This window comes from Triturus cristatus, chromosome 6 (assembly GCF_964204655.1).
Source record: "Triturus cristatus chromosome 6, aTriCri1.1, whole genome shotgun sequence".
NCBI classification, from domain to species: Eukaryota; Metazoa; Chordata; class Amphibia; order Caudata; family Salamandridae; genus Triturus; species Triturus cristatus.
The window spans coordinates 323,186,065-323,206,181 of record NC_140589.1 but is presented as its reverse complement, the minus strand read 5'-3'; the positions used below and the strand labels follow the sequence as shown (position 1 = coordinate 323,206,181).

The following is a 20,117-nucleotide window of genomic DNA, read 5'->3' as shown; positions in this document are numbered from 1 at the left end:
TTGCTTGGAAAGCAAGAGAGGGGTCGATATATATAGAAAAGAACCGATTTTCCACTGTATCAGCAAAATATTAGGCACTTTGAGAGGAGAAATAGAAGATTAGCCACTTTAGCCAAATACTATGACCAGTGTCTTACAAGTATTAAGCTTTAGGCCATTATCAGTCATCTAGGCTTGGCAAATGTTTAAGGTGATGTGCTGGAGCAGTGACTTGTAAAAATCTTACATATAGTTGGGAGTGATCAAGAGAAGATTGGTTTACACCGTAAAATGTACAGAAGTAAAAGACGATCGAGATATTTATTACAGAGGACAGTGCACACCCAGAGTAACATCACAGTCCTTAGTGGAGACTTTACAGAGGGAAAAAAATTGTTTAACTTGGTGGTGAAAATACTAAAAACATTTACATTTCAGAAAAGTCACAGACTAACAGACTAGTTGACGGATGAGTGGGGATTCAAGTCAACTGATAACAATAACAAGCTCTCCTCTGGTATAGCGGTGTCTCTAAAGAAAAAATATGCTCTTTCTGTGCTTATTTATGAAGCCTGTTTTTGTGTGTAATGCAGAAACAAAATGTTCACAACTGTAAAAATAACAACTACTGATATACTTCATTTTGGAACAAAACTGATGAATAAGGATGAACAGTGCAGACATTTTCAGAATCACGAGTGGCTGCATTAACACCCAGGATGTTGGCAAAAGCAACTGGCTGTGCACTATGTTGCCATTAGCTAGTGGATCGCTGGAGCGACAATCTAAACGCACTACATTTTTCCCATCATTTTATATGCGGACTACAATGTATAAGATCCACCTGGTAGGTCTCCAACATGCTTTTATCTTCGAGAAAATGAGTAGTATCAAAAAATTTGCTATCATTAATGACTACAGATAGTCTTCTAGGATTTCTGCTTAGGCTTCAATATACACTGACCTCATTTGCAGAGATTATCTTCCAGACCTCTATGTTCAATTGCCAGAGAGTAGAAAATGTGCCTTATTGGTAAGACTCTTTTGCAACCGCTTGACTTTGATCTATCCAAACCATTATCGTCAAGTACTAAAGCCAAAAAGCAGCCACAAATAACAAGAGACTGAATTCTGAAATGAAACTATCATATCTGAATAAGGACCATACTCCTAGATCTCTGGGACAAAACTGAGCCTTCAAGTAATTCTCTTAGCTCTGTGATTAGGGGAAAAGGACGGTAGGCTTTTTTCAATCATGACTGCATATTTAGATTTTGCAACCAATGAACAAAATGGTGCTTGACGAACAAACAGGGCATGTGACGGCAAAAACTAGTTCCAAGAGAAATAGGGTTGAGAGGTACTTTAACATTTCGCAGCTAGGTACTTTTAGGAGTTAAAATAAATTAAATGCGAGAAAATAAACAAATGGGATTACAAGGAGGTTATCCACAAGCTCTCTAGAGAAAAGAATCTTGAAAAGCAATCCAATGATAAAAAATAGATTATACAAACACCAGTGTTAAGAAATGGCTTTTTGCAGGTTCACCCACACTTTTTGACTAATCGGTACTAGTTTAATGACTCTGATGCACTGGACTCTGCTGACCAGGCTTCACTGCATGTGCTCGGATCCTTTAAATTGTTTAACTGGATTATACCCAATTGCCATAGGTTACCTTAGTATAAGTCCCCAGTATATGTCACGATAGGTACTCAGGGCCTGTAAGTTAAAAGTGTCCTTCGTCGACTGCATTACTTATGCAAACGTCTTCGATACCCAGACCTCAGATCATACCTGCACTGGAGAGAGAACCAAAGAAGGGTTGCCTTGCAGTTCCCTAAACCTGGCAATGAGAAGCTGCACCTACGACTGTAAAGCACCTGCTTTTCTTTAGGCTAGTAATGAGGACTATGCCTGTGGTGCACCCAGCTCAAGGAAAATTAATCCCCGAGACCCAGACAGAAGTGGCTCCAAGAGTCAGTTGGCTAACTTGCTGTTATTGCTACAAGGACACAAAACCGAAGAAGCATGTCTTGGAGAGTTGGTAGCCACTGACTGGTGAAGAGCAGCCTGGGAGACTGAGTCTCCATACTCAAAAGTTGCAACCGAGTCTGCTGAACCAGGGAGAGTTGCCGGACTGCAATTTGGGCCCCCGAAAAAAATACTAGCCTCAGATAAATGGAACCACTGATTTAGCTGGTACAAGGGACCAGTAATTAGTGACAACAGTTTTTTGGCTAGAGTTCAACGGGACTTCAAGGAACAACGACCTCTGTGGCCATATTCCCCTTACCATGTGCAAGGGCTGAGGAATTGCTCCCTGGAGAACCCCATCATCAGATCATCATCCTTTATGCCTTGCATCAGAACCACTCCAATAAGAACTGTGGAAGTTCATCAACTGAGCCTAGAATTGGACTAGAGACTGCTTTGACTGAAAGTCCCATTGGCCTCTGTGACTTACTCTCGGTCGGAGTTGGTCATCCAAAGTGGGCCAGAGTAACCAAAAATAACTATGAAAGTTTTCCACATAACCACTAACCATGGTAGTTGCATATGCTGGTTTGCAATTTGAATGAAAAGCAGTGATTTATCATTTGCTTAATAATTTATACATTCAGGGGAATTTGTTCATTTTGGCATCTAAAAATACATAAAAATAAGAGCTATTTTCATAAATTAGTGTCAGATTTTATTTGTGTCTTGTTTCCTTCTTATACAGCTGCCTTGGTACTTCTAAATGAGTTGCATTTGTTCCTTTGACAAAGCCTGACAGCTCAAAGCCACAACTACCCAGGGTTGAGCTAAAGTTTTGCTAACAAGCCTGAATGGACCCAGCTTGGGTTTATGAGTTTAATACCTTGTGAGGTCACACAACTACACCATATTATAAACTATATATAAAAATAGAAAGCGATTACTGTCATTGAAGAGATGTTAATGGCCAATAAGGTTATCACAGGGAAATTCAGTTAATAGAGGGCCATTTACGAGTGATGCATTAATTAATGTGTCACCATCTATGGAGCCTGAGCTGAGAAACACTGAATACATGATGATTATTTGTCCTTCCTGGAAGTATCCATCAATCATTCCATTTTGAAATTGGGCAATGTGTTGAAAAAAAGGCAGTAATCAGGAGTATTCCTAATTAAGGAACTCTTATTTGCAACTGGAAGGTTACTGCTTTTCTGAAGAATCTGTACAATGGCTTGCATGCTCTGCAATGTAGGATACTAGCAGTTCATATAATCCAATCAAGTAAAAGAGACAAGACTAAATCATTAACATCTCAGTAATGTCGTGACACGAGGGGTTTGGCCAGTATTACCTCGGTCCTCACATCTTCCTACTAACTTTTGTAAACTGGCAATAACTCAGTTAATTGTACCCAACTGTCACACCCTACGAAAACCTGGTAAGTTTAGTTTTTCATGATACAGAATTATTTGCATTATTATTTCAAGGTCCATTTATTCTGTGTAGTTGTTGCCCACCACGATTAAGACAGAAATGTATCAGTGGCATATAATTCTAAATGTTAATGTCCATTTTTCTGTACTGTTCTTAACACTAGTATTGAATCGTTTCCAAGTGCTAACACATTCAGCAGATAAAGGGATCGCTGCTCTAAAAGATAAAATTGATGACCCTAGGATCACACAATTGGGTCAATTAAAAAAAAGGAGGTTCCGCAGATGAAACGAAGGTAGTAACATGTTCTCATTTGTTGTACTCACTGAAGGGTATTCGAACGCTTTTGAAAACGTTTTAAACAGGCACAGAGGTACACATTCAATACACGTCCTGCACAAATGGTGCCAATTTAAGGCATCAAATATACTTACATCCTCGAGCAGTTTCTCCTTTCGCTTCAGCAGCTCTTCCATTTTCTGATGCGCCTGCTTAAGGTCACAGTCGAGCATTGAACACTGCTTTTCTGCTTCCAGCAAACTGTTCTCAACTCTCTGCTTGGACATTCTTTCCTCATGAAGTTTTCTTTCCATGTCTGGTGAAAATAAAAGCAAACAACAGGTTTTACAGAATACAGAATAGTATTATGAAATTAACATTCCCAAGGCATTAGTACCATTATCCTGCATCTGAAGTGCCACTGGCATGCACATCCATGTTGATATAAGCAAATCTTGCACAGAGACAGTTGACTTGTCTCGAGGGTGTCCCAGAACGAGACACACACCAAAGAACATTATTTATGCAATTCAAATATAATATGGCCTTACTACACAAAAGTGATGTCCTGCGACTACTCACTGTAGTCTCAAGGAAGCATACTGATCATGGTTACTATACCCTATCAAACATGTGTGCCATTAAACTACCACAAAAGATGTTTCCTGCTAGTCTAGAATTGGCTTCTATTCTACAGGCGACACTGCTAGATATCAACTGATTTTGGGAATTTGTGCATCTCCCCCAAGAGAACGGCATTTTATTAATTACTATATTAAACCGATTTTTGCACACAGTACAAAAAGATTACCTTTCATGGCTTCAGACTTTGTTTCCTCGATGGACTCGTAGATCTTATTCTTGTCTGCTAACCGTGCTTTTGTGGCTTTGTGCTCTGCCTCCTCTTGCTCCAAACTCTGCTGTATAACTTTCAATTTGTATGTCATGTCTATCTCCAAATTATTTTTTTCCTGTTCAAAATGAAGAATTTAGATTTCAAAGATGTGTGGATATACGCAAAAGTAATAAGGTCCCTGAATTCTAACTTCCATTGTGTAAATGATCGGCGCAGTTTACACAACCTCTGTTCATTCGGAGGAAGGTATTTCAGGGTAAGTTACTTACCTGTAATCCTAGTTCTCTTCCAGGGGTATCCTCATCAAAGTCATAAGCACTGAATATTCCCGCCCATGTGCGGGGACCCCGGAAATAATAAAATCATATATGTAAAAAATATACATATATACAGCTCTGTATATGTATAAACATATATTATTTTTTCCCAAGCAAATGCAGCCCCTAAAAAAGAAGGCTAGGCAATGTATAAATACACATGCAATAATACATATAGGTATAATAAAACACCTAAATCTCTCTTTTTTTTTTTTTTTAATGAGGTAAACACTCATGAGAAAGCAAAAAAGAGAAAACTGTGGGAAACACAGATCTACAACACATTGCTAGCCTGCAGGCTGCATTGCAATACAATACCATAGAGACTGAAAAGCCCTGTATAGGTAAAAACTGGCACCGTGCCTTTAAGGCAGCCCTGGCTTCCATATCCCATCATGCCTCAGGGGTGACAGTTAGGTCAGTTGTTCTTTGCGGGACCGTAGTCCTAAACACAAAGATATATCCTTTCCATAATGAATAATACACTTCTTCTCATTTGCCTGGGGAGGTGGGTGGGTTGCTTATGACTTTGATGAGGATACCCCTGGAAGAGAACTAGGATTACAGGTAAGTAACTTACCCTTCTCTTCCAGGGGATCCTCATCAATAGTCATAAGCACTGAATAGAGTAGCAAGCTCACCTTCCACCTGCAGGCAAATGAAAAAGATTGTACCACACTTGGAGTAAGAAAATCATGAAAATGATTATGTATGGAAAAGATTCCTCAAGGAGGCTTGTCCTACTTGAGTGTCTGCTCTGGTGTCCGAATCCAGACAATAGTGTCTGGTAAAGGTGTGGACAGATCTCCAAGTGGCTGCCTTGCAGATCTCGGAGAGTGGGACATTATTGAGAAAAGCAGCGGTAGCCGCTTTTCCTCTTGTAGAATGCGCTTTAGGGCGCGCCCCCAATGGTTTCTGAGCCAGTTGGTAGGCCAATGTAATACTTGAAACAATCCACCTAGCAATGGAACGTTTGAATGCAGCAAAGCCCATACGGACAACCCCGTAGTTCACAAACAGTTGATCAGATTTCCTGACATTCTTAGTCCTATATAGATAGAATTTTAGGACCCTTTTGACAACTAAAGAATGCAACGCCCTCTCTGCCGGAGAGGAGGGGTTGGGAAAAAAGGTTGGTAAGGAGATGGCTTGGTTTACATGAAAGTCCGATACCACCTTAGGCAGGAATGAAGGAGGAGTCCTCATCACTACCCTATTGAGATGAAACGTAGTGTAGGGTTCTTTAGAACAGAGGGCCTGTATCTCACTGACCCTCCGTGCTGAAGTGATGGCTATTAAAAAGGCTGTCTTCCATGTGAGGTGCTGTAGGGTAGCCTTATGAATAGGCTCAAAAGGAGAACCCATGAGCCTTGACAGAACCAAGTTTAGCTCCCATGAAGGAGAGGGAGGTCTAACAGGGGGATAGACTTTCTTGAGACCTTGCAAGAAATCCTTCACCACCTGCAACTTAAAAAATGACTGCTGAGAAGGCGAACGCCTGTATGCTGTTATGGCTGCTAGGTGAACCTTTATGGATGAAAATTTCAACCCTGCCCTCGCTAAATGAAGAAGATAGGGCAAAATTACATCCTCCTGGCATTTTGTTGGATCATAATGATGCTGAGCACACCATATGTAAAATCTTTTCCACTTACAGAAGTAGGAATGTCTTGTCGAAGGCCTCCTGGCTTCCTTCAGTATGGACATACACTCTTGAGGGAGGTTCAGATGTCCATACTGGAGGACTTCAGGAGCCATGCTGTTAAGCTCAGCGAGGGAAGGCTGGGATGGTAAATCTTCCCCTGCATCTTGGATAACAAGTTCGGCCTGCATGGCAGCCGTTTGTGGGGGCGGATCGACATGTGCAGGAGATCCGTGTACCACCACTGCCTCGGCCAGTCCGGTGCTATGAGGATCATCTTGGCAGATGAATTCTGCAGCTTGGTCACCACCTTGGGGATTAGTGGGAGAGGCGGAAAAGCGTACACAAATGTCATTGACCAATTGATCAAAAGGGCATTCCCTAGGGATCCTGGTCGATGGCATCTTGAGGCGAAGCCTCGGCATTTTGTGTTGTGCTCGTCCGCGAAGAGGTCCACTTGCGGACGCCCCCATTCCCCGAAGATGTCTTCTAACACCTCGTCGTTTAGTACCCAGTCCTCTGGTTCTTGAAAATGACGACTGAGTAAGTCCGCTTGCACATTGAGTTCTCCTGGTATGTGCACCGCTTTCAATGAGATGTTCCTTGCTAGGATCCAGTGCCACAGGGACTGAGCTTCCAGCGAGAGCGTCCTGGATCGAGTACCCCCCTGCTTGTTCAGGTAGTACATTGTGGTGGTATTGTCCGTCTGTACTAGAATGGTACTCGTCTTGATCGCAGGCAGGAACGCTTTGAGGGCTAGGTGGACTGCCCTGAGCTCCAGCATGATGATGTGGTACAACTGCTCGCTGCTGGACCACCGTCCCGGAGTTTGCAGAGACCCGAAATGCGCACCCCAGCCTTGAAGGGATGCGTCGGTGATTAAGGTCTGAGTTGGGGGTTCTTGATGGAAGGGGATCCCCACTTGTAGATTCAGTGGCTTCAGCCACCACTTGACTGACTGCCTGGCCGCTGAGGAAAGGCAAACTTTCTCTTCCCACAGGGAGTTCCTTTGATCCCATTTGTCCTCGAGATCTTGCTGGAGAGGAGGCATCCTTAGCCTGGCATTGGGCACTAGGAAAATGCAGGATGCCATGGCCCCTAGCAGAGATGAAATTTGTCTTGCCGACGACAGATTGTTGGATAGAATCTGCCTGCCTTTGAGGATAATGGATGACTGTCTTTCCTCCGAAGGAAACACTTTTCCTACTACGGAGTCTATAGTTGCACCCAGGTAGTGGATCCTCTGTGTTGGTGAAAAATTGGACTTTTTGGCATTCACTCTGAGACCCAACTTGCGACATAAGTTCAGGCAAAGCAACAGCTGTGATCGAACACTCTGAGGCGATGGACCCTTTATTAGCCAGTCGTCTAGGTAGGGATAGACGAAAACTCCTGCCCGCCTCAGAGCAGCCGCTACTACTGCCACGCATTTTGTGAATACTCGAGGAGCTGACTTCAGGCCAAATGGAAGAACCTTGAACTGATAGTGAGAGTTCCCCACCGCAAACCTGAGAAATTTTCGATGATTCCGTTAGATGGGAATATGGAAATATGCGTCCTGAAGGTCCAGCGAACACATCCAATCGCCCAACCGGAGAAGAGGATATATTTGGTGGAGCGCCAGCATGCAAAATTTTTCCTTTCTTATGTGTTTGTTCAGTATCCGTAGGTCCAAAATGGGTCTGAACTCTACCTTTGCACTCCTTTTTTGAATCAGAAAGTATCTGGAGTAAACTCCCTTTCCTCTTTGGTTTTTGGGTACTTTTTCTATTGCAGACTTGAGCAGAAGAGTCGCCACCCCTTCTCTGAGCTGCTTTAGATGCTGGGCCGAATGAACAGGAGGAATCGATGGAGGGTGGCTTCGGAAACGAAGCGAGTACCCATGCCGCAGTATATTCAGAACCCACTTGTCCTTTGTGATGGATTGCCACTCTGGAAGATGATGCGCAACACTTCCTCCCACCGGAGCGGTGGACAGCATCGGAGGAAGCGGTTCCTCATTGCTTCCCTGGAGCCTTGTTTCCAGCGTTTGACTGCCTGTTATTACCACGTCCCCTGGATGGTCTGCGGGACTGGTACTGCTGTTTCTTTTGACCTTGCTGGTCCTGGTTCTTCTGCCACTGAGGGGTTTGAACCCTCTGCTGGTAGTTACGCCTGTCATTTCCCCTGCGGCGTCGAAACTCTTTCCTCTTTTCAAGCCCAACGGCTTTCATGGTCTCCAGTTCTGCTTTCATACGGACCATTTCTTCGTCTGCATGAGACCCAAAAAGTGAACTGCCCGAGAAAGGCAGATTTAGTATTCTCGCCTGCGCTTCCGGCTTCAAGGCCGTCAATCTGAGCCAAGATGATCTTCTGGCTGTGATTCCATGGGCATAAGAATGCGCTGCTAGTGTTGCCCCATCTGCCGCTGCACTTATGACCTGGTTAGAAACCAGACTTCCCTTGTGCAAAATTTCTTCAAAGTCCCGTCTATCCTCTGATGGAACTTTTTCAATGAACCTCTGGAGAGAGTCCCACAATGATCTATCATAGCGCCCCAGAAGCGCTGAGGCGCTGGCCACCTTTAAGCTAGAAGATGCCGAACCGCAAACTCTCCTCCCCCAAGAGTCTTGCGTCTTACTGTCTTTATCTGGAGGCACCGTTGAAGACCCCGCTACTGCATGCGTCTTTCTGGCAGCAGCGTTGATGACAGAATCCGGTGGAGGATCTGATCTTAGGAACAGAGGATCTTCCGGAGCCGGACGGTACTTTTTTAGAATCCGCGCCGGTGCAGATTTGGTGGTCGCTGGCGTGAGAAAAATATCCATTACTGGTTGTAGCAAACCAGGGACTAACGGCAACAGTGGGCGTGACACTGCTCGTTCATGAAGAGTTTCAAAGATTATGGAGGAGGTGATCTCCTGAACCGGCATAGGGATATTTAATTTTGTAGCTCCTCTACACAACACTTCCTGAAAAGTAGATATCATCCACCGGAGATACCCTGGAGGGTGGTGTCTCCGAGAGTGTCGGCGAATAATCCCTTCTGGATGATCTAGATGACGGGGGGCAGGAAGGGGTCCTACGGCGCCTTCTCTCCGATCTGGTCGACTCTCTCCTGTGGGAGGAGGATCTGGATCGCCTCCTTGGTGTTCGAGAGCGACGTCGAGATTCTCTTCCCCGAGAACGTGATCTGACTGGTCTCGCTGGGAAGTCCATGTCTCTTAACCTTGTTAGTGAGGCCTTAACTGCTAAGACATAGCAGAGTCCTGAGGTATCTCTCTTGCGGGACTTTGAGGTACAGCATGTCCCTCTTCCAGCGGACTATTTTCTCTTGCAGGTGCTGGAGCAGAGTTTTCTGTTAGAAAATTCTGGGGCTTTTGAAGCTCTGGCATGTTTATGCGTTTTATTAATTAATTAATAATTGACAACTAATTATTTGTCTTGTGCAAGTATGTTTTATTAACCAATCTGTTTGTCCTAACAAAAGAGAAAATTACATGAGGGTTAGCTTATTTGTGCTGTTTCTGTATTTACAATAACGTGCAAGTTTTCCATGTTTAAACGTTGCTGTGTGCTATTTATTTTGAGCACAAAACGCTGTCTGAATTAATGCTCTATATGTCGCAAAGCTAGATAAATGCATACACATAAGGGTATTAGTGGGGTTAACACTGTCTAATCATTATGATGTAGTAATCTTTATTTTGTCTCTTTAATTAAAGATGGTCTATTGTGGCTTATGGAGGCCTTTATGAAAATAACTGAGAATAATTTGAGGCCTGGCTGAGCTGTGGTGCAGGCGAAATCTATGGTGTAACAAGGGAGACCCCTGCTGGAGTTCAGTTAACAGAAAAACTGACGGTAGTCCTTATATGGAAGTTTCCGGGAGGACATCAGCAAGCTTGGAGGATCTCCAAAAGAAATGTTCGTCCTTGATGAACAATAGAGCCTAAGAAAGAACTCTGTGTAAAGGCTGGTTTGCCGAGGGAAGTGTACTTTAACAGTTGCAAAACTTGATTCCTTTTCCGAGGATTGCGTATTAAGACTTTTCTTGAGCGGAGATTTCAGGATGTTGCAGAGTTACATCCCTTCCTTCTCGTTCTGCTCAGTGATACAATTAATTCATGTGGGTTTCCATTGTATTTTGTATTATAAAATGTTAGATTAGGGAGGGCTCTCCCCACTCTTTCTTTCGTCGCCTTGCTGCATGAACTTGCGTTGCAGATGACCGATGCTGAGGACTTTATCCTGAAAGACTTTTCAGGAGACTGGTCCTGACCCGTTCTGACACTAGTTAGAATAGGTAACTATGAGAAATGATTTATTCTGATTTTATTCTGACTAACTTTGGATAAAGCAATATAACTTTCAAACATGGTGTTGGTTGTTTCTTTCCTTGTTGTTTATTGAAGAATTATTGATTATTGTTTATAGATTGTTTATATTATGTTAGACAGCCACTAAAACTGGTCCTATCGCCTAGATATAGATGCAGGGTGTTTAGGAGTTTTCTTCCCACAGGTTTGCTGCTGGTAGAGTATCGGAGCATATGTAAGTGAAATGGGCCCTAGTGTATGATGAATGTATGTGCGTGTAACTGTAAAGATTACTCTATCTGTAGTAGTAGGCATATATCTGATACCCTGATCTGTATCAATTTCTCTGGTAGCAGAGGATGGTTTTAGATGGTTGTCTTGATCTGATAAGATAAGATAAGATTGCTTGTAAACTAGCTTATTGATTATTGATTTATTTTTGATGTTTTGGTATATGTACTAATACTAAATGTTGGAGTCGTAATGTTGAGTTAAATGTAGTGCTTCTGGAACTTGGAAGCTGGAAGCAGTTCCGTAGTAGGGCAGAGGAAGGTGTATATGCTGCTCTCGGGAAAGGCGGGATTGTAAGGAATTACGTGTGACAATAGAAGTTGCGCGTTTGTTCATTGTCTGGGTTCGGAATCAGTGACATTGTATGTTACTATTAGAAATTTCTGGTATATAAGGAGTGTGTATCGTAGTGAAGGTTTTCTGTGAAACTCTGGTCTTAAGTCCCAGGGATCCGTAAGGATTGCCGTTAAAGCTTATTGCGGGGGAAGTAATAGGTATTCTCTGAGCTTGTTTGCAGAACTGGGCAGAGGTAAGCTGCTTGGTTGTTGTGAGTTATAATTCTGTGCAGAGGCAGATTGTGCGCTGTTCTCAAAAAGCAGGATTCTGTGTGTATGTACTATATTTTTCTCTCGTATGAATGTGCGTGAATACATATACATTTATTGATTGTAAGACTCTTTTGGATACGTCCTAGAGGAAACAGTTATGAGATGTATGTAAAGTTGTTGACTCTTGAGAAATAGACTCTCTTTTCTATTCTGTGGTTAGCGAAGCAGACAATGGAAATGTTTTTTATGTGGTAACTAATAGATTTTGTAGAAATTTTGACACACGAAGTCTACTGAGAGTTTTTGTAAAGGAGGGGTAGACGAGTGACAGAAACAGGAGACAGAGACTGCAGCGGCTGCTGACGTCAGGAGGTTCGCGCATTGATTGGATAGTGACTCAGAGAAGGGTTCGCGCTAGGATTGGTGCGTTAGTGTGAGTCGCGCAGGGATTGGAAGAGCTGCTTAGTGACGTAGACGCCCCAGGACTGGTGCGTTAACGAGAATTAAGTTTGTAAACCTTTTAAAAGTAGAGAGTTTAAAAAGAGTTAGCTAAAATGTATTATCAAGAGGAGAAAAAGAAAAAGACGTTCTTTGGAAAGGTTAAGAAATGGTTTAGTAAGGATAAAGAGGTTAAGACAAGAGAGGGTGAGTTACTACCTCCAACGAAAACACCTGCATCCTTCATGGTTGCAAAGTATGGATTACATACTTGTATATGGTTGCAGAATTGGGTTAAATATACTAAAGAAGATGGTGTTTTAGCATTTCCAGAACATGGTTCATTTAATATGGCTGTGTTGAGAAATTTACGGGAAAAGATGTTATGCTTAGACCCGAAGCCGAGACCTACACAGTTCGAGGCTTTAGTGGAATGGGAAGAAGAAGTTCATGACAGAGAAAAGCAAAGGTCTAGAAGGTACTACAGGTACATGTTTGGGAGGAGACATGATAGTGAGACACATCAGGAAAGAATGAAAAGATGGCGGGATGCTTGTATGACAGAGGGATTATATCCAATGAGAACAGTTGAAGCTTCTGCTCCTTCAGAAGAAAGGGTTTCTGAGACAGATAGGAGAAGATATGGAGAGTATGAGGATGAGGTCTTGAATGATATGATGTACAAGAGACCACCTCCATATAGATCAGAATCGGAGGAGAGTACACCAGTTGTTTCTCCGATAAGAGATACAGTTGAAAAAGGAAAAATGACACCTGAATCAAGAAATAGTGATTCTTTAAGAGAGGAAAATGCCAGAAATGCCAGACAATTAGCGAAGACGACAACAGAACTGACTGAGAAAATTAGAGAGTTAACGATGAATATGGAAGCTGTTACAGTGCCAGTTACTATAGGTCCGATAATTCCTATGATTGACGGACAAGAGCAGGTGAAAATGGGCTGGTAGTTCCATATATTCCGAATAATTCAGCTGGTCCTTCAGGAGAATCAGGTAAAAGAACAGGGAGAAATGACCTGAGACAAACAAGACATGACACAGGTAGTGAATTAATGGATGCTAGTGATTCTAGTAGTTCAGGAATGCCAATTTTAGAACCACAAAGAAAAGGGGTTCCAGTGAGAAAGACAACAGAAATAACAGTTGAAGACTTAAATGACTGGATGAAAGTTCTTCAGAAAAAAGACAAAGACGCACCAATTGTTGATGTGGTTAAATTACGTATAGAATTAGAAGAGCTTGTGACAGGAACAATCCCGACAGAAATCCTGAAAAGTCATCATGATGGTGAATTATTGTTTATGTGCAAAAGCATAACATGGAGAGCGAAAAATACACATGATAGACTGAGAGCGATAGCAAATGAGCAAGGTGTTGACATTGATAAAGTAAAGGCTTTGCAGAAAACGTACAGAATGGATTTCACAGAGAAAGATATAGAGAATTTGAATAATTCTGGTAGAACAGGGCAGATTAAAGAAATGGTGGCATTATTGCGTAGATGGGGTGATGTAGAAAAGTGGAAGGATAGGTGGTATAAAAAGAGAGATGAATCTGAAGATAGAACAACTTACTCAGCATTTCCAGTGAGAGAAAAAGAGAAACCAGTGGAGCAGTTTCCCATGAGAGAAATACCTGGAGGAGGATATGTACATGTTCCATGGACCAGACAGGATATTTTATCATTTACGAATGATTTCCCTCGATTGAGAGAAAAGCCCGTCGAGTGGTATAGGCAGGTAGACAGGTTTGTGAAATTGTCAAAAGTGCTGTGGGTTGACCTGAATAGTTTGTTTGATATAATTGTTCCAGCAGACTTGTGGACTGAGTGTAAAATAGTTGTGAGTTGGCCTAGTGAGGAATATCCAAGAGATCCGAGAACAGGGGCACCAGATCCAGAAGTGATGAGGAAGTACGATCAGGTGATGGTATACCTGAAGAGTAAAGTTCCCCCAAAAGAGACAGACTGGGTTAAGATAGATCGAACACAACAGGAAGCAAAAGAATCAGTTCATGCTTTTTACGAAAGGCTGATACTGGCTTTTAAACAATTCAGTGGAGATGAACACCTGGGTGACAAGGATTTGAGTCATTTTGTATACAGATTTGTATATGGTCTTAGACCTGAAATTGGTGAGAGAATTCGTGAAAACACAGTGGATTGGCAGAGTAAGAAAGTAGATGAGATTCTGAGACATGCAAAATATTTCAGTGATGAAATTGAAGCAAAGCAAAGAAAGCTGAAGGAAAAAGCAATGTGGGCACAGGTGAAAGTTGCAGAAAGACAGGAAGCACAGTTGGTGGAACAGGCGAATAATCCAGGCAATAATACAGGGAATAGACCGAGATTTACAGGAAAAGGAAGAGGAAGTCTTGAGGAAGCAAAGAAAAAGTTCCCATGTCACAACTGTGGCCAACTGGGACATTGGAGGTCTGAATGTCCTAATCCACCATTAAATGAGGGTAAATCCTTGAATCAACAGGTGCAGAATGAAGGGAATAACGAGCAGCAACAACAACAACAGCAGAAAGTTGTGAGACAGCAGCAGAGTCAAGAGCCAAAACCACCTTTACCGCAGAATAGAGGGGTACAAAAGTACAGTCAGGATTCAGGATTCTTCAATGATGAGCAGGTAAACAAACCAAGACGTACTAACAAGGTACAGCAGTACTTGTTAAAAAGTGAAGGGAGTGAGTCTGAAGGTGATTATTGACGGTGCCGAGGAGAGGAAGAAGAGTGCATACTTGGTGCAACTCTAGAAATAGACCAGGCAGGACCATTTGTGGATGGGAAAATAAATGAAGAAGGTGTTACTTTTTTAGTAGACACAGGTGCGACAAGATCAACTGTCAGGTCAACAGATGTTAGAAATCTTCCTCTCTCGGATGAAGCAATCCAAGTAGTTGGTGTAGCCAATACGCAAATCAGAACACGTCTTACTGAACCGGTGAAGGTACAGATAGGGAAATTTTCAGACATGCACAGATTTATTGTTTGTGACACGAGTCCAGTGAACCTGTTAGGTAGGGACCTATTGTGCAAGATGAACTGCACGATTTTCTGTACACCAGATGGAATAGCTTTTGAGACACCAGATGATGATACTTTCTATCGAATGACTTTAGAAAATAGAGAAAGTGAGTTAATTGGTACATTTCCAGTGTTCAATCCGGAGGATTTGCCTCAAGTGTTGAGAGACACAGTGAAAAGAGCAGTTTGGGATTTTACAGGAGAGGATGTGGGATTGATGAATAATGTAGATCCAGTGAAAATTGCAGTGAAAGAGGGAATTGCATATCCTAACATTCCTCAGTACAAAATGACACCAGAAATAATTGAAGGGATAACTCCTATAATTGAGAAAATGATTCAGCAAGGAGTCCTGAGAGAACTATTGAGTAGTCCGTGTAATTCACCAATAATGGGACTGATAAAGCCTAATGGTAAGTTCAGGATCGTACAGGACCTGAGAAAGGTTAATCAGATTGTGGTGGCATGTTGTCCCATCGTGCCAAATCCATCAGTGATTCTATATCAAATTCCACATGATGCTGAGTGGTATACAGTGATTGATTTGTGTCATGCATTCTTTTCAATTCCATTGCATCATGACAGCCAGCCGATTTTTGCATTTAGGTTTGGCCAGCGTATTTTAGCATGGTGTCGTATTCCACAGGGGTATACGGAGAGTCCTTCGATATTCAATCAGTTATTGAAAAAATCGTTGGAAAGTCTGATCATGCCTGAAAGCTCAGTGCTAGTGCAATACATTGATGACCTGCTTGTGGCATCAAAGACACGTGAAGCTTGTGAAATGGATACCATAGCTTTACTGAATCATCTGGCAGATGGAGGGTTAAAGGTATCCCCAGCCAAATTGCAGTTTTGTAAAAAAGAGGTGCATTATCTTGGACATAATATTGAGAAAGGTCTGAGAAAAGTGACTACTGACAGGATTAAAATAATCAGAGAAATGAAAGCTCCAAAAACTCAGAGAGAAGTGAGAATGTTCCTGGGTATGGTGGGATATTGTCGTCAGTGGATAATTAATTTTTCCCTGATAGCAAAGCCATTGATTAAATTGACAAAAAGTGACATGACAGATCCATTGGATCTAGATGCAGAACAATTGGCAGCATTTGAAGAGCTAAAAACAAAAATGTGTGAAGCTCCAGCTCTGGGTATGCCAGATTATGAAAAAGAGTTTGAACTGTACTGCAGTGAGAGAAATGGATGTGCACTTTCAGTGTTAATCCAGAAACATGGACAATTGAGAAGGCCTATTGCATACTTCTCATCGACACTTGATCCTGTAGCTGTGGGTTTACCAGGTTGTTTAAAATCTGTGGCTGCAACATGCAGAAGCCTGGAGCAAAGTGAGGGGATCATAATGGGGTATCCTGTAAGGGTATTCGTACCTCACAATGTGGCAATTCTTTTGACAAGAAGCAGAACTCAGCATATGTCAAATAGTAGGCTGACTAAGTATGAGAAAGTGATTTTGGGAGCATCGAATGTGACTCTTGAAAGATGTACAAATGTGAATCCAGCGACACTTTTGCCAGACATTGAGAACGTGGGTATAAGAATGGAAGATGATCATGATTGTTTGGATGTGCTGGAATACTGTACGAAACCAAGACCAGATATCAAGGATGTTCCTTTACCTTTGAATGATCATGTGCTGTTTGTGGATGGATCATGCCTGAGAAATGATAATGGTGTGCTATGTGCAGCATATGCAGTGTGCAAGGTTTCAGAGGTTATGGAAGCATCACCATTGAAAGGAGTAAAATCTGCACAGGTTGCTGAATTAGTGGCATTGACAAGAGCTTGTGAGATTGGGAAAGATTTGAGAACAACTGTGTTGACTGATAGTCAGTATGGGTTTGGAGTGGTGCATGATTTTGGCCAATTGTGGCTACAAAGAGGTTTCTTGACATCGGGTGGAACTCCGATAAAGAATGCTGAGCTGATTGGAAAATTGCTTGAGGCGATACAGCTGCCTAAGGAGTTAGCAGTTGTAAAATGTGCAGCACATGTTTCAGGAGAGGATTTTATCACTGTTGGCAATAGATATGCTAACGATGTCGCACAGTACTGTGCGAAGCAAAATCAGTCAATTAATAGGGACCGAGAAAATAAGGAAATGTCTTTCCCTTCTGTGATGTTTGCTAATGTCCTAGAAACGTGGGATGAAGTGAAGCAGTTACAAGATGAGGCAGGAGAGGAGGAAAAACAAGATTGGGTTAAGGCAGGATGTGCTCCAAGAGAAACAGACCATGTTTGGGTCTACAGAGATGGCAGACCAGTGATGCCAAACTCAATTCTGTCGTCAATGGCAAGGATGTATCATGGCCAGGGACATCTGGGGAGGGACGCGATGATTAGGTCCTTTAAGCAAACCTGGTACAATGCAAAGTTTAGGGCAATTGCGGAGAGCATCTGTCAGAGGTGTTTAATTTGTCAGCAGTTTAACACTGGGAAAAAGACAGTGGTGAGTCTAGGGACGATTGGCAGAGAAGGAGGTCCTTTCACGAGAATGCAAATTGATTTCATTGAAATGCCCCAGGTGAACAGACTAAGGTATGTCCTTGTGGTAGTCTGTTTGTTTTCAAGGTAGGTGGAGGCTTACCCGACAAGGAGGAATGATGGATTAACAGTGGCAAAATTACTGTTGAGGGAGTTGATTCCTAGGTTTGGGTTTCCAGTTACAGTTGAATCTGACAGAGGTAGACACTTTCAAAATGAACTCATTGGTTTAATTTGTGAAGCATTAAAAATACAACAGAAGCTACATTGTGCATACCGACCAGAGGCTTCTGGTGTGGTTGAGCAGATTAATGGCACAATCAAGAACAGGATTGGGAAGATGTGCTTAGCCACTGGCATGAAATGGCCAGACGTTCTTCCTCTAGTCTTAATGACTATGAGATCTACTCCAGACAGAACTACAGGTTTGAGTCCGCATGAAATCATTATGGGACGTGCAATGCGTCATGCATTCGTGCCTGTGAATAAATTGATGACAATAACTGATGACATGATTTTGGATTACTGTAAAGGCCTGGCTGACGCAGTTCATTCTGTGTTTCACCAGGTTGGAGAAGAAGCTACCACACTTGAGAAGAAGCAAGCCCATGATCTGAGTCCAGGAGACTGGGTGAGGATTAAGGTGCACAGAAGAAGAAATTGCTTGGTTCCAAGGTGGGGAAGGCCAAGACAAGTTATTCTGACTACAACGACTGCAGTAAAGTGTGCTGGAGTGAGACACTGGGTACATGCAAGTCATACTCTGAGAATTCCAAGTCCGAGAGAGGGAACTGGTGAAGAGTATTATGAAGAGTCAGATTCCAGTGATGGTGAAGATCCTGAAGATACAGAATCAGTGAGAAGACAAGCAGAGAGAGCTTCAAGGGAGTCACTGCGAGTATCAGAAGGAAGATCAGATTCTGATTCTGTGAAAGAGCCTGAAGTTTCAAGTAGCAGTGGAGGGAAAAGAAAAGAAAAGAGAAAACACATAGAGACTACTCCTGAATCAGAAGAGGAGGAGATTGAAGAACCACTTGAGATTATTCTTGAAGAAACAGGGTCAGAAGAAGATAGAGAGGGACAGATTGCGGAAGACCCCCGAGGAGGTGTAGGGAACATTGATGAGGAGCTAGGTAAAGGGATAAATAGACAGCAAGAAGATTGCGTGTCGGAGACCCGAGGAGGGACAGAAGTAGAGAAGTCTCAAATAGTGGTGAAAGAATCTGTGAAAGAAAAGAAAACTGCTAAGAAACGAAAGCAAAAGGCAATTGAAACAGAATCGGATGATGAGAATGAACAAACAGAAGGTCGAGTTCTGAGAAAGAGAACTTCGATTGGAGAAAAGAGTGTCAAAGAAGTGAAGCCGAAAAAGGTTGTGAAAGGAGATCGTTGGCCTAACAACAGAGTGAAAAGACTGAGATACAGGATAATAAGAGCAAATACGAATGCATCAGAAGCTGAACAAGTGAATGAGGTATCAAGTCAAACTTCAAAGGCTGAAGAGGTTGAATCAGAGAAAACAAAAGAACCAGTAGAAATAAAAAGAGTTAAGAGACCCAACCAAAAGTATAGGTCGCCGGAATGGACGTATGTGACACTGCCTGAAGGTGAAGAGGTGGAAAGTCAAGGAAATCCAGAGGAGACCGTACGAGAAGTGGTTGAGGAAGAAACTGGTGAAATCCTGAAAGTACTCTTGACTGACATCAGAGAAGAGTCAGATACTGAGGATTCAAGTGTTGGAGATCTGATACAATTTGATGTTGAAGAAATTGAAGTGAAAAATGATGAGTATCCAAACTGAGTGAAAGAAGGATTCACGTGGACGGAGTGAATAGAAAGATCTTTGAAGAAAGCTGAAAAGTTTGGAACAAACGTTGGAGATTTGAAGTTCTAATTACTGTAGTGGAGTAGAAGTTAAAGCAGAATGGCTAATATAGAGAATAACCCAAATAGATGTGCCTTCTTTAAAAGGTGGTGCAAGATGTGCTGCTGTTGTACTGGAATATTAATGCTTCTATGGGGTGTTTTAGTTTTATTAGTTACTTTTAAAGTTGAATTTGGGATGGACGAAAACATGACTAATATAGAGAAGAATTCACAAAAAGTAGTCCCAATTAGAAGTGGTAGTTACATACACAAAGATAGGTCAATTAACAATTTTTCTAGTAATGTTTTTTCTAAACTGTTATATGAATATGTGAAAACAATGGAAGTGAGGGATTGCTATGTCTGCATGCAGTTACCTGCATCTGTTTCAGAAGGTGTTACTTATCACCATTTACCAGCTACATATGGTATTTCTTGTAGTATTTTAAGTAGTGTTTTTTATTTGTTAGGGAAAGTAGATTATAAAATGTCTAACAGAGATAGTATTTTTGGGCACTTGCCAATGAACAAAGAGCTGAATCCAGCTAAAGAAGCTAACACTTTTGGTGAGATTTTTATTGAAGAAAAAGGACTAACATTAGATTACATTTTTAAGAATAATTTAATTTGCA

The 20,117-nt window shown here is 42.0% G+C and overlaps 1 protein-coding gene across 5 annotated transcripts in view; it reads right to left on the bottom strand.

Annotated features, from left to right (window-relative positions):
- The window catches only part of ROCK2 (Rho associated coiled-coil containing protein kinase 2), a 531,243-nt gene that overhangs the window by 125,032 nt on the left and 386,094 nt on the right, over positions 1–20,117 (bottom strand). For all 5 annotated transcript variants that reach the window (XR_014962943.1, XM_085610696.1, XM_085610694.1 and 2 more), the window contains exons 17-18: positions 4,488–4,647; positions 3,832–3,992 (exon numbers count right to left, since the gene is read on the bottom strand). Coding sequence is in view for 4 of the 5 variants with exons in the window: in XM_085610696.1 (XP_085466822.1) it covers positions 3,832–3,992; positions 4,488–4,647 (321 nt within the window). In the remaining variant the exon portion in view is untranslated. The remainder of the gene's footprint in view (positions 1–3,831; positions 3,993–4,487; positions 4,648–20,117) is intronic.